Source organism: Fragaria vesca, linkage group LG3 (genome assembly GCF_000184155.1).
Source record: "Fragaria vesca subsp. vesca linkage group LG3, FraVesHawaii_1.0, whole genome shotgun sequence".
Classification (NCBI taxonomy): Eukaryota; Viridiplantae; Streptophyta; class Magnoliopsida; order Rosales; family Rosaceae; genus Fragaria; species Fragaria vesca.
In genome coordinates, this window is record NC_020493.1 from 3,990,100 (window position 1) to 4,005,370 (window position 15,271).

Sequence of the window (15,271 nt, forward strand, 5' to 3'; positions counted from 1 at the left end):
GTATCAATATATATATATATATATATATATGTTAGGAGATGTCTATTAGCACACCTGAACGGAACAAGCCGAAGGCCCAAAAAAAGTGAAACTGGCCTGAAAGGTTGAAACTCGTGTGTTATAGCAACTGGTTTTGACTCGAATTCGGTGAAACTTGGAAGGAGGGGCAATACCTCATTTTCTTTGAAAATTCAAGATCCTGATGTCAATATGAGAAGAACATAAGAGAACAAAATCTTGGAAAGTCACTCAATACCAATTAAAACAACAATTTCAACAACGTTAGAAATCACGGCACGCGTAAGTCATTTAAGCCCGTTGCCGAGTAAATTGATAAGAGACACGGATTTTTGAAGGTAGAATGGTTCAATATATGTTAGGAGGTGTCTATAAGCACACCCAAACAGAAAGAGTCGGATGCCTAAAAAAAGTGAAACTGGTGAGAAACTCGTGTGTTATAACAAGGGGTTTTGGCTTGAATTTGGTGAAACTTGAAAGAATGGGCACTACCTCATATTCTTTTAAAACTGAGGATCCCGATGTTAATATGAGAAGAATTGAGGAGAACAGATTCTTAGAAAGTCACTCAATACCGATTAAAACCACAATTTCAACAGCTTAACAAATCACGGCACGCGTGAGTTATTTGAGCCCGATCGCGAGAAAAATGATAAAAGACATGGATATTTGAAGCTAGAATGGTTCAATATATGTTATGAGGTGTTTATAAGCACACTTGAGCCGAAAATGCCAGAGGCTCAAAAAAGTGAAACTGGCTAGAAACTCGTATGTTATAATAAGAGGTTTTGGCTTGAATTTAGTGAAACTTGAAAGGAGGGGCAATGCCTCATTTTTTTGAAAACTGAGGATCTTGATGTCAATATGAGAAGAATTGAGGAGAACATAATCTTGGAAAGTCACTCAATACCGATTAAAACAACAATTTCAACATCTTTAATAATTACGACACGCGTGACTCATTTAAGCCCGATCTCGAGTAAATTGATAAAAGACACGGATTTTTGAAGCTATAATGGTTAATATGTGTTACGAGGTGTCTATAAGCACAACTTAACGGAAAAAGCCGGAGGCCTAAAAAAGTGAAACTGGTCTGAAACTCGTGTGTTATAGCAAGGGGTTCTGGCTCGAATTTGGTGAAACTTGAAAAGAGGGGCAATACCTCATTTTATTTGAAAACTGAGGATCCCCATGTCAATATGAGAAGAATTGAGGAGAACAGAATCTTGGAAAGTCACTCAATATCAATTAAAGCAACAATTTCAACAGCTTTACAAATCACGGCACGCGTGAGTCATTTAAACCCGATGCTGAGTAAATTGATAAAAGACACGGATTTTTGAAGCTTGAATGGTTTAATATATGTTATGAGGTGTTTATAAGCATACCCGAACCAAAAAAGTCGGAGGCCCAAAAAATGTGAAACTGGCTAGAAACTAATGTCTTATAGCAAGGGGTTTTGGCTCGAATTTGGTGAAACTTGAAAGGAAAGGCAATACCTCATTTTCTTTGAAAACTGAGGATCCCAATGTTAATATGAGAAGAATTGAGGAGAACAGAATCTCGGAAAGTCACTCAATACCAATTAGAACCACAATTTCAACAGTTTTACAAAGCACAGCACACGTGAGTTATTTAGGCCCAATCACGAGTAAATTGATAAAAGACACGGATTTTTGATGCTAGAATGGTTCAATATATGTTATGAGGTGTCTATAAGCACACCTGAACGAAAAAAGCCGGAGGCCCAAAAAAAGTGAAACTGGTTAGAAACTGGCTAGAAACTCGTGTATTATAACAAAAGGTTTTTGCTCGAATTTGGTGAAACTTGAAAGAAGGGGCAATACCTTATTTTATTTAAAAACTGAGGATCCCGATGTCAATATGAGAAGAATTGAGGAGAACATAATCTTGGAAAGTCACTCAATACCGATTAAAACAACAATTTCAACAGCTTTAATAATTACGACACGCGTGAGTCATTTAAGCCCGATCGCGAGTAAATTGATAAAAGACATGGATTTTTAAAGCTAGAATGGTTCAATATATGTTAGGAGGTGTCTATAAGCACACCCGAACGGAAAAAGCCGGATGCCCAAAAAAAATGAAACTGTCCAGAAACTAGTGTGTTATAAGAGCACAAATAAAAATGTGCTAGTTCTGAGCATTCATATAAGTCGAGCTTGATTGTTCTTTTTTTCCGATCTACTATGGTTATATGTCACCTAAGTATGCAATGAAAGGACATTTTTTCTTTAAATCTGATGTATACAACTACGGTATTTTACTACTGGAAATTATTTCTGGTAGAAAGAATGCTGGTTATTACAATGAGGCGTGCCCCGAGTCAAATTTGGTTGAACATGTAAGTAAACTAGTCAATTTACATGCCTTTGAGGAATTCATGTGATCTCGATAAAAAAACCCTAGTCAATTTGCATTGATACATAGACCATTTATCAAGCTTCTTCATGCTGATCGACTTTATGATTAACTGTTTTTTTTTTTCAGGTTTGGAACTTCTGAAGAGAAGGTAATTCATTGCAAATTGTCGACTCATATATGTGTGTATCGTACCCTGTGAATGAAGTTTTGAGATGCATCAAGATTGCCCTCTTGTGTGTGCAAAAGTCCGTGAGTGACAGGCCAACAATGTCAGCAGTTGTTTCCATCTTAAGTAACGATATATGCAGCTCTTACTTCACCAAGAGAACCTCCATTTTTAATAATGAATAGAACTTATAGCAGGACTCAATAAGGAGATAATTCTGTGAATGATCTCACATGGTAGAGGCTCGCTAAATGGCTAAAGCCACTGGAATTATGAATAGTTAGCAAATTAAAGAAGTATGATTAATAAAACTTCATTCGACTTTGTTCAGTCTTATTCATACTATGTCAATGATGACTATGAAGTTTCATAGTCTTGACAATTTCTCGGCTTCTAAAGAACGTGGAACAAGGGCAGCCCTTTCTTCAAGCTAGTGCGGGCATCGCTCTAGAGTTATCGGTCTCTATATGTATTTACACCATGTAAAATGACAGCATTGATTATGTGGTTATATATGATAAAGAGAAGTTGTGTCACAAGGACACGATGAATATTTGACGTACTCTATAAGATTATGAATTTGAATATATTAAGCTATTTTTCTGATTAATTGTTGCTGTTTACGTTAATCTATGTACATTCCAAGTACAATATCAGTGGTGTAGAACTGGTCAAGTTAGAAGTAGATTTTGAGGTTAATCTTTCCGTTCAATACAGGACACTTCTTTCACATTGTGCATGAGTGCATGCACAGCTAGTTAAACTTTTCTGGTTGAGTGTCTATGTCATGGTCGCTTTACAACCACACTCAGGTGGACCTCTGTTTGATTAAAATCCAGCTCTTAGAGTCTTAATATAGCATTTAAGATCTCAGCTACTAGCTAGCTCAATCGATCCCTCCATATCAATCAATCTTAGCCTCACTGAGCTTAGAAACGTAGCTAACCATGAATTCTAGTCAATGGTCTATGATCGCTGCATTGCTCATCATCTTCCTTCTTCATCTCCCCTCTTGCATTTCCACTGATTCCTTTACTCCAAACCAAACCATCAAAGACGGAGACGTTTTAGTCTCGAGCAGGAAGCTCTTTGCCCTCGGGTTCTTCAGCCCTGGTAATTCCGGCAAACGTTACGTTGGAGTTTGGTATAACAAAGTTCCAGAGCAGACCATTGTTTGGGTTGCAAATAGAAACAACCCCCTCGATGATACCTCTGGACTTTTAGTTATCGATGGAGATCATGGAGGCCTTGTCATATATGGAAAGGATAGAGAAGTCCCTCTTTGGTCTGCTAATGTTACTCTCTCTTCTCCACAGAATTCCATGGCCAAGCTCTTGGATACAGGAAACTTTGTTTTGTTTGATAATGGGAGCCAAAGGGTTTTGTGGGAAGGGTTTGATTATCCCTCTAATACACTGCTTCCATTTATGAAACTTGGGCTGAACCGGCGGTCCGGGTTGAACAGGTTCCTAACTTCTTGGAAGTCCCAGGATGACCCGGGAACTGGGAATTGTTCGTATAGGATTGATCCAGGTGGATTTCCGCAGCTGTTTTTGTACAAGGGTCGAGCTCCATTGTGGCGATCCGGGTCTTGGATCGGGCACAGATGGAGTGGTGTGCCTGAAATGACTCCGAATTTCCTCTTCAACGTTAGCTTTGTGAACAATCAAGACGAGTTATCTGTTGTGTATGGTATTACCAACGACTCAATCTTCTCAATGATGATGCTTGATGAATCAGGAACCGTCAAACGGTCAACGTGGCATGATCAGGTACACCAATGGATCAAGTTCTGGTCTGCTCCGGTAGAGGTATGTGACAACTATGGAAAGTGCGGTCCAAATAGCAACTGTGATCCTTACCATGCTGGTAAGTTCGAGTGTACATGCCTACCTGGGTTTGAACCTAAGTTGCACAATGAATGGTACTTGAGAGATGGCTCGGGTGGGTGTGTGAGGAGAAAAGGAGTATCCCTGTGCCAAAACGGAGAAGGGTTCGTGAAGGTTCCACTAGTGAAGGCACCAGACTCGTCTGCTGCGACTTTAAACTTGAACTTGGGTCTGAAAGAATGTGAAGATGAATGCTTAAGGAATTGTTCTTGCATGGCATACTCGAATGCAGATGACCTGCAAGGAGGACATGGGTGCGTGACATGGTATGGGGACTTGATGGATACAAGGACTTATACAAATGTCGGTCAAGATTTATATGTTCGAGTTGATTCAATTGAATTAGGTACGTACGTAATTCTTCGATCATTCTCCTTTGTTCAAACATATGATTTTGTTTTGACATTTTGTTTTCTAAGAGTTGTTTATACATTTCTGAGTAGAATACATTTCTAATCTTTTGATTCTCTGTTTCTTAATTTTATTTTGTAATTTTTCCACCATATATGTTTGTAGCTAAATACGCAAAGAAGTCGAATGGTTTTCCTAGCAAGAAGGGAAAGCTGGCAATTGTGATAACATCAATTTTGGTGTTCTTTCTTGTCATCTCTATCGTGTATTGGTACGTAAAGATGAAGAGAAAAGGTAAACATATGTCCCTTCATTATGTACGTCAACAGTTCGATTTACCAAGATATTTTCAGTTTTTAATGTCGACCAGTTTTGCTCAATAAGTTTGTACCTTATAGTACACACACATAAATGTAAGAATTTCAAGCTGCTAAAAAAAAACCAGTTATTAACTTGAATTCATGGTTTCTTTAATTTGTTCTATATATAATTTCTTGGCAGGTAAGGAAAGACGGGATTTATTTTCATATGGTGCCACACCTTCATCAATCTACTTCGAAAATTCTCCTTGTAGAACAGATCCTGATGATAGCAGATTAAAGCCAGATCTGCCTTTCTTTGATCTAAGCACCATATCCGCAGCCACGAAAAAATTCTCTGATTCGAACAAGCTTGGAGAAGGAGGTTTTGGCCCTGTTTATAAGGTACATAGTTGTCCTCAATTATTAGTGTCAGCTCGGATTGTTGTTCACTCTTTTCTGAATATATGTGTTGAGATATAAATCCTACATTAGGAAAATGGGATATTGCATGTGGGTTTATAAAGGTTTGGGTCACTCCACCCATTGCCAATTGGTTTTGGATGTGATTCTCATATTACTTTATTGTGATATCAGAGTGGGTTACCCACGTCCACGTGTGAAACCTAAATGGCTACACGAACTCCACGTCACCCCAAATGTTATCCACATGTTAGGCTTGAAAATTCGTCACACGTGCAAGGGTGTGTTGAGATATAAATCCTAAATCGGGAAAATGGGACCTTGCATGTGGGTTTATAAGGGTTTGGGTCAATCCACCCATTGCTAATTATGTTTGGATGTGAACCCCGTATTACTTTATCAATATGCACTACGTAAACGCACTTTCAAGAGCTAAATGTATGAAAATGATATCATACTAGTAGTTTTTAGTACTACAAATATGTAATTTCAATTTTCGATTCAGGGTGTTCTTTCTAGTGGAACAGAAATAGCCGTGAAAAGACTATGCAAAAATTCTGGCCAAGGAAACGAAGAGTTCAAGAATGAAGTTGTGCTAATTGCTAAACTTCAACACAGGAACCTTGTGAGAATCTTGGGTTATTGCGTTCAAGACGATGAGAAGATGCTAGTCTACGAATACCTGCCGAACAAAAGCCTGGACTCTTTCATTTTCAGTATATCTTCCTCTTGCTGCTAGTACCATAAATTAAGTTGAAGTTAAGCGAGCAAGAAATTATATATATCTAAAAACATTTTGCAATTTTCCAGATGAAACGAAAAGGGCATTTCTGGATTGGCCAAGACGCTTGGAGATTATCTTTGGCATTGCTAGAGGCATATTGTATCTTCATCAAGATTCAAGATTAAGAATCATCCATAGAGACCTAAAGGCCAGCAATGTTCTATTGGACTATGATATGAACCCAAAAATTGCAGATTTTGGTATGGCGAGAATATTCGGAGCAAACCAAATTGAAGCAAACACAAATCGCGTGGTCGGAACGTAGTAAGTTTCCTCCAATTTGATCGATGTCATACTAATTTTTCAGCCCTGGCTAATTAGTTGTTGTTCTTTCATTTCCTCTATGTTATGGCCACAAGGTAAAATGAGTTTGATCAATTTGAAACCACAACCTCACCAGATGCATAATCCACAGACAACAAATTTAGTCGACTAATAATGAAATTATGAAGGGTATGGCGCTAATTGATAACACTTTTCTCTTTATGTTCTTGTAGCGGTTACATGTCACCGGAATATACAATGGAAGGACTATTTTCAGTGAAGTCTGATGTATATAGTTTCGGTGTATTGCTGCTAGAAATCATTACTGGTAGAAAAAACACTGGTTACTACCACGATATTAATCCCGACTCAAATTTGGTTGGACATGTAAGTGTGCAAGCTAGTCTAGCTATATTTTCTTAGCATCAATCACGACTTTAATTATGAACCTCCTCTGAAAATTAGCTATTTAACTTGATCCTCTGATGGCTTTCAGGTTTGGGACTTGTGGAAAGAAGGCCGAGCATTGGAAATCATCGACGCAACTTTGGGTGAATCCTACCCTGAAAGTGAAGTTCTCCGGTGCATTCATATCGCGCTCCTCTGCGTGCAAGAGTTTGCAAATGACCGGCCGACCATGTCAACAGTTGTGTCGGTGTTAGGCAACGATGCAGCTCTTCCTTCACCAAGAAAACCAGGATTTCTGCTGAAGAGAAGTCCCTATACCAGTGGAGACCCCAGCACAAGTACTGGAGATGTTAATTCCATAAACTATGTTACATGCACTACTGTTGAAGCTCGCTAAAAAGACTGAGGCTCACTCTCAAACAGTAAAACCTACCTTGTGTGTTAAGAAACATTAGCTTTAGACCTAAAATGTGGTTTAATATTTGATAACTATAAACTAATGCTCATACAGGTGGCAATGTCGTGGATCACGTTCCGTTTTATATTTAGAAACACGTCTTATTCATATCCTATCTTTTTCCATCTTTTATTGACCAGTATTATTTTTCCCTCCTAAAACAATAGCACAGTAGAGATCGACCAAAACCATATATATGAGGTAGAGAAACTTCGAGTAGTCTCATTCCATCACTCTCTATTCCTCTCCATTTTAATTTCGTTGTTCAATCTAACAATCTGTGCCCATCACTACTCTTTCCACAGCTGTCTGATTGATTTTAGACTCTCCTTTTTCAATGAACGAGTATAACTTCTTTTGTTCTTGGTTAATTAAGCACCGAAAGATTATCTGAAGTTTTTAGAACTCATTTTCTTTATATGAATGGTTAAATTAACTGTGATAGGACTTAGAGCATCTCTAACGGTTTCCTCATATATTCTTGGTTTTCTTAATTTTGAGAAAAATTTTGGGTGTTTTACTCCAACAATTTCCCTAAAACTTTCTCTAAAATAGGGAATGTGAAGAGAGAGAAACTCAAATTCTCTAAATTTGCAGCAAACTATTTAGTTTTAGGGGTAGTTTTATATAATGATTTGGGGAATGATCATAAATTCTTTAAAATAGAGAAACTGTTAGAGTTGAAGAAGAAAAATATCTCAAAGATTTGATTTTTCTTTCCCTATAATAGAAAATTATAGAGAAGTTGTTGGAGATGCTCTTAGATCATATACAAGAGTGATTAACGTAAAGAAGAGGTTATGTAGATTGAACTTGACAAATGAGGAAATCAAGCAAGAGGTAAAGTACATCCTAAAAGATGGTTTAGATTCTTATCTACTTATTGATTACGTATATCAGTTTAGCTCCAAATTAGGTACCTCGTTAGTGGAGACTTTTTAATTAGCTAGATCCAAATGTATGTTTATAAAAAGAAAAGCAATTAACAGAAAAAAGTGACTTACATACAACGGAACCCTAAAATTCTAACCAAAACACGAAAATTGGAATCTCTGAACAACTAGTACTTGATCATCAAGCATTGATCCTCTTTTAGTCACCATTGTTGTTTTTGCTCTTTGGTGCAGAGAAGAATTTTCAATGTATAAGCATATGAGTTAAGCAACAGATTTGTTTGTGACTAGCTCAAAAAGTTCTTGGAGCCTTTCCAATCAGATTGCCAAAATAAAATGTATGATTTGACATTTGATGGCTTTACATATTCTAGATGAGCAATTAGCGAAGGTGGATGGTCCTACACTTATGTCCCAAAAGATAGATAATTTGTCCTAACTACCTATCTAATTAGTTAGCTAATAATTAATTAATAACAAATCTAATACCCCCAAGAAAAGGAAATTTCCTCTCACATAATACGGCTTTTGTGCGTTCAATGTCTTCTGCATCATCCATCATGAAATGAGGCCAGGATTATCAAGCATGTCGTATATTGTGCTTGTATTAGAAAACTTATGAAAGAGCCAAAAGGTCATTGTTGTAACTAAAATACTACGTTGTGCTTAAGGATAGTTACATTTGTATCTTGAGGCTTAAGACCGGTCGCATGGATTCTCCCACTAAAGGGTTTCGTTAATAGGTTATTAACTTATTATTGTCAACTATGTAGTCATCCATCAAACGTTAGAACCGTGTTGATTAGAAATGTATGAAAATTATCTCTAGCAAAAACAACTTCATTTGACACATCCGACCAATCATCAGTGTTCAACCATATAATGTTGTGAGAGTATGAAGAATTTATGTAAATAATTTCAATCAATGACACTAAGTGCCATGATCATATGACTTTTTTTTTTTTAACTCAAAGACAATTTTATCATTAACACTCAAGTAAAAGGTACAATACGAATCGATTTGTTGCCATGCACACAGAGAACAAGCAAGATCATTCAATCTGTTGCCATGATCATATGACCTTTTGCTCAAAACATACGAAGAATGGAAGAAGACATTCTTATAATTGAAACAATAAAACTACCTTTAATGACCAAATTAAGAATTACCTCGAGGCTTTAGAAAGCAGTTGTTGCACATTTCTTTCCTACCATGTTCTTCACTACTTCTTCATGTTTTTCTTTGTCTTCCTTCCTATAAGTCTGGGTATAAAAGGACTGATTCTCCAGTTGGCGAGTTTTGTTAGTTATGATTACTATGTTGTGTTGACCCAAATATTGTTATTGGTTAATGGTTTATGTTTAGCCAAACATAATCAGAGGACATATATGTCAAGTCACAAGTTCGGTGACACACGTGACCACAAGAAGGGAACCACGTGTTTCGAGTAGGAGTTTTTTTTTTGCCAGCAATATTGACTTTAAGAAGGGCATTTGGGTAAATGTTGTTTATGATTGATTCAGTGCCTCCGTCGCCGTTAACGGTAGTATGTTTTTCCATGACAGCCATAAAAATCCCAGAGGACCGTTAGAAACGAGGTGGGGAGAACTTACGAGAACGCCCTTCTGCAATACCTGCCGGAGCCGCTGGTTTTCTTTTCATTTTCAAAAATAGAGATATACAAAAAGCTACATGGCTACATCCCAACAAAAAAAAATACAGAAAAACAGTTAGTAATATCTCAAAATGCCAACATACGAGCTCAACATTGTAAATCAAGCTAGATTTATTTTTACACTGAAACTACAATGTTGAAGACTTTGGGCAAGTTACCAACCCCAGCTACGCATTCGTAATGTACATCATCTTATAACGTTTTCTGAATCAGATTTTTCAATAATTAATGAAATATCTTTCATTATGTGATCAAAAATCAATTAAAAAAGTCATATACACGGCCCTTAAAACGTTATTTATTTCTAGTTTCACACAAATTTTTCCTTAATAAACAAAATCACATACGTTTTCTCAACGATATTTTAGTTATCAAATCCAAAAAATCGATATGCTCGATCCGTGCTATTAAATTTCAAACATTTTCATCTGACCTAAAATCGATACGCTTGATCCGCATTCTTAAATTTCAGACCTTTATTGTCCGTTCTAAAACCGATACACTTAAATTTCAACCCTTTCTCACGAGCCCTATTAGTACCGCACAACAACGTCCATGTCAAATGTCAATTCAACAGTTGAAACAAACCACAACCCCCATCTCCGGTGAAAGACGCAGAAGGGGGCAAAACCGTAATCTCACTAACCCGGCAAGTGTATTAGAGTCTCTGTGAGAGAAGAAGAAAAGAGTGTTGTGTGCAGGATTTGGTGGAGAAATCAAGGCTCTATATTTTCTCTCCAAAATTTCAGAGCACCAAAAATTCTTCCTCCTTCTTTTTCTTCTCTCTCTAATGGCGACTCAGTTCCCGGAAGATTTCTTTTGCCCAATTTCGCTGGAAATAATGTCCGACCCGGTTATACTCCCTTCGGGTCACACCTTCGACCGGCCCAGCATCCAACGCTGGCTCGACGCCGGCCACCGTACTTGTCCACTTACCAAACTACCCCTCCCTGAACACCCTTCCCTAATCCCCAACCACGCCCTCCGCAGCTTAATTTCCAATTATACCCTCCCCTCTCCTACACCGCAGCCCCACCGCAACCAGAGCCACCACAACCCCTCCCAGCCCCAAACCCTAATCTCCACCCTCACTTCACCGGCGTCGAGCCTCGACTCCAAGCTCGACTCGCTCGACCGGCTCAACAAGACGGCCAAGGACGACGCGGCGTTCCGCCTCAAGCTGACGGAGTTCGGCGCCGTCGCCGCCGGTCTGAAGTGCCTGGACTCCGGCGAGCCGTGCCTGCAGGCGAAGGCTCTGACTTTGCTGCTGAATGTTAGCCTGGACGACGACGGCAACAAGGTGGGGATGGTAGCCGAGGGAGTGCTCGACAGAGTCGTGGCGGTGCTGCAAGGCGGCTTGCCGAAGAGCCGCGCCGTGGCGGCGACGGTGTTGACCAGCCTGGCCCTCGTGGAGGTCAACAAGGGCACAATTGGGGCGGATCCGTATGTGATTCCGGCTCTTGTTTCGCTTCTCCGGGACGGCAAGTGGCCGGAGAAGAAAGAGGCGGCGACGGCGCTTCATACTCTCTGTTCTTTTTCTGATAATCGGCGGCGGGCGGTGGAGTGCGGTGCGGTTGCGATTTTGCTCCGAATTGCGGATTCGGGTCTGGACCGGGCCGTTGAGGTTTTGGGCCAGCTGGCGAGAAGCAAGGATGGGAGAGAAGAGATGCAGAGGTTTAGTGGGTGTGTGAGGATTTTAGTGAGGGTTTTAGAGAATGGAACTACCAGAGGAGTTCAGCATGCTCTGCTCACATTGAGCTCGCTTTGCCGTTTCAGTGAGAAAATGCGTGTGGAAGCAAGAAACCAAGGGGTGTTAGCGATTTGTATGTGTTTGGTTGAAGTTGATAATGAAAAGATTAGAGAAAATGCTTGTTATTTGATTCAGGTCCTGGATGGGAACCATTCCATGATTTGAGTTGTTGCGAAATCAGAAGCACAGAAAAATGGAGGTGATATCATGCAGCGGAGGTGAGTCCGGAATTTTGATTTATTGGTTCTTACTTTTGCTGGGATAGTTCTTGTACAAAAGAAAGTATTTAGATTTTTTTTGGGGGAGGGGGATATGGTTCTTTTTGTATGTTGTACATTGTTAATAAAGAGTACACAGATGAGCTAAATGTTTGTATTATGAAAGTTTCAAAATTGGTTATCTGAACTGTAATGTGTCTCTCAGCCTATAGAAATTTTATCAGTTTCCCAGAATTGAAACCTTTACTTTCATTGCCAGCTCATTTGGACCTGTACCCCTATGATCATTATAGCATTGTACTTTTATGATTTGAACCTTCAAATAGTTGTATGTGGGATTCTAGTAAGCTAGGAAAGTTTGGTCGATGACATTCTTTTGGAAATGATGAGAACAAGAGAAACTAATGTATGTGATCGTAACACCAACACCATGCCTACACGGTGTTGCAGCCTGTTACAATTTGTGTGGGTTCATTCACATGTCACATGGTGTTACGGGCACATACAATAATTTCTTGATCACTATGGTTACAAAAGGAAAGTACTTTATCAGTACCCTATTTTGGATGCAATTATAAATGGTTGGAAGTTGTGGCGATTTGGAAATTTGGTAAACAGTACTTACTGTGCAGTCTCTTTGTAGTACTGGGCTCCTTTTCTGTTTTGTTCCTGTAGCTTTAGTATTTGAATTTCAAGCTATTGAATTGTTGTTGTGGGAAACATGAACAAAGGTAGGTATTGAATTTCAAGCTTGGAGTGTCTACTGTCAGAAACACAGAATTCTCTGAGTTCAAGGGCTTTTCTTGTTAGTCATTTTGAGTTCTCAGGCGTACGTAATAGGGCCTATTTTTGAAGGCCTGTTCTTTGTGTTTTTTGATTGCTGCTGTTATTGTGATGAAGCAGTTTGCTGCCTCTATGAAAGTTGACTGATTTTTTTTTATATTTTGGTGCAGCTATGTCCTGAACTCCTGATATTCCCGATGTATATATGTTTCTTTTTTTTGTAGTGCTAAATTTCTGCATATCTGAAATTTGGGTGCTGCATTTTATGATATGGAATGGAGATATGATATGGAATGGAGATACTGCTAATAATGTTGGTTTATATCTGGTACAAAAAGGCTCCTTGTCAGTCTCTGTTTGGTTGGTACCTCTGACAGGTCACTTAAAAATTCGATTCGTCTTGTTTCTTTTCTTTAAATATGCAGTCCTTTTTCAGCATATGAGGAAGCATGGGGAGCTTCTTAAATTATTTCATGGATAGCTCTCCTGCTCTAGCACTGAAAAGTTGACCTTAATTTACATCTCTTTCCAGGGCCCCCTAAGAAACTAAATGAATGATGTGTATGCTTACATATATGTGCTATTGACAAGAACAATATAGAGAACTGGTTGCTCTGTTTAGTAGGTTAAAAAAAAAAAAAAAAAAGAAAAAAAAAAAAAGTGAAAGGATTTGATTGCTTTAGTACATGCTTTCTTGGTCTTTCATGGCTTTCACAGGAAATATACTCTGTTTGACAAGTCTCTGTCTTCTTTGCTTTAAAAAGGAAGAACACAGGTTTGATTCCTCTAGGAGGTGCCTTCCTTCTTCAGCCTAGGCTTTTTTTGGTTTCAAAATCTGCAGCAACATTTATTTTTTGGGGAACCAAATGGGCTTGGTTGGATATTCATTGGGATTGGGTGTCCAACACTGAATTGGGCTGCTTGAATATTCCATGTTTTAGATTTTGATCATGATCATGACGCATGCATTTTAATGGAAAATTTGACCAGCTCCGTTAACAAAACTCCAAAACACAAACTGGTGGGTGGACCTGAGATGGACCGGCCTTTGACCGGTGAGCAGGGGTGGTGTTGGTGGTTGACCAAACCGAACGCATTGTAGTAGCTACCATTTACTGTGGGTTGTGATTTGTGAACAGTTAAACCCAGCATTGTTTAATAAGGAAGAAAAGCTTCTACAAACACAAATACGATGTCTAGTTGTCTTCTCGGATGAGAACATCCACCAGCAAAAAGCAGAGCCATGATTGTGGAGTAGATTCAGGGCTTCATCCTCAGGTGGCAGTGGCACTATAGTTTATTTGAGCTCTGCATGTAAACAAACAGTTTTAGAGAGGGTTAACTTCACATACATCGCCAAACCAGATTTCCGATGAAGGGTCCTAAACATCGTCTCTTTAGATCTGCTAGCCTATGAAAACATGAGCAATCTTTTTGTCCGAAAACATGAGCAATTCTTGTAGCACATCTCCCCTCAGTCCCTGTCTCTTTCTCTAGCAAGCAATACTCTTTCTCTTGGATTTGAAATGATCAAAGATCTCATTATTGCCTTAGTTACTAGCATCAGATTCAAATTAGAATAATAAGGTGAATGATCATAATCGTGGGTTATAAATCATGTGCAATAATGGCAATGCTATGAGATTTGAGGGGGGCATGGATGGTTGTTACAAGAAGAGAAGCACGCTTCAAGACAAAGGCCATTGATAGCCTTCTTTCTGGGTTGTTCCTCCTAAGAGACAAACAATGAGCAAGGTTTCACAGCAAAGTCTCATCATTTGGCCTTGTCACACTTTGATGGAAAAATCATTTCATACAAGGCTTTAAGCATTTCTCTGCATTGTATTAAGTAGACCATTTGGGCCAATAATTCACACACTCCCTTATTAGTCATGATTAAAGAAGTAGTTATTTGTTGAGATATACAATAAGGTGCATTACCCATTCAAATTTGCTCAAAGGCAATCAAATCAAAATGTCTCAAACTCAAGGGGATCACTCCATTATCAACTTTTTGACCACACCATTTCTTATCACATATACTACATAATGTATCATAAATAATTATCCAAACTGTGCTAGAAGATTCAAAAATTTGCAACATTTAGGGAGTAGGGTGGCTCTGATTTGAAATTTTTAGCCTTGAACTTTTGGGTTTTGGCATTTACAAAGTCAATCACCATTAGCATGACGAGATGCATACCTCATAGTTACATTTAGGGAGTATTGCTAGAAGAATAATTCTCCAAACTGTGCTACAAGATTCAAAATTTGCAACATTTAGGGAGTAGGGTGGCTCTGACTTGAAATTGTTAGCCTTGAACTTCTGGGTTTTGGCATTTACAAAGTCAATCACCGTTAGCATGATGAGATGCATACCTCATAGTTACGTTCATACAATTGTTGAAGCAATGAGATGCATTAAACCCTTGATTATGGCTTTGTGCTGAAATGCTTGATATGGTCAAAGTCAAGGTTTTGTTCTCTAAATAAATATGTAAAACTTG

At 38.6% G+C, this 15,271-nt stretch overlaps 2 protein-coding genes across 2 annotated transcripts; both read left to right on the top strand.

Annotated features, from left to right (window-relative positions):
- Positions 1-3,516: 3,516 nt before the first annotated feature.
- LOC101292782 (G-type lectin S-receptor-like serine/threonine-protein kinase RKS1-like) lies at positions 3,517-7,384 on the top strand. Its single transcript, XM_004295353.1, has 6 exons — positions 3,517-4,804; positions 5,311-5,513; positions 6,037-6,247; positions 6,342-6,579; positions 6,813-6,966; positions 7,076-7,384. Exons 1-6 carry the CDS (start codon positions 3,517-3,519, stop codon positions 7,382-7,384), a joined length of 2,403 nt encoding a protein of 800 aa, XP_004295401.1.
- A 3,360-nt stretch (positions 7,385-10,744) lies between these two features.
- On the top strand, positions 10,745-12,952 carry LOC101301366 (U-box domain-containing protein 8-like). Its single transcript, XM_004293439.1, has one exon. It carries the CDS (start codon positions 10,804-10,806, stop codon positions 11,926-11,928), a length of 1,125 nt encoding a protein of 374 aa, XP_004293487.1. The 5' UTR covers positions 10,745-10,803; the 3' UTR covers positions 11,929-12,952.
- The last annotated feature ends 2,319 nt before the right edge of the window (positions 12,953-15,271 follow it).

Excerpts from the sequence above, each read along its gene's own strand:
- LOC101301366 (XM_004293439.1), top strand. The coding sequence starts at position 10,804 with ATGGCGACTCAGTTCCCGGAAGATTTCTTTTGCCCAATTTCGCTGGAA.
- LOC101292782 (XM_004295353.1), top strand. The coding sequence starts at position 3,517 with ATGAATTCTAGTCAATGGTCTATGATCGCTGCATTGCTCATCATCTTC. Across the intron at positions 4,805-5,310 it reads AGTTGATTCAATTGAATTAG|GTAAGGAAAGACGGGATTTA; the intron begins GTACGTACGTAA and ends ATTTCTTGGCAG. Across the intron at positions 5,514-6,036 it reads GTTTTGGCCCTGTTTATAAG|GGTGTTCTTTCTAGTGGAAC; the intron begins GTACATAGTTGT and ends TTTTCGATTCAG.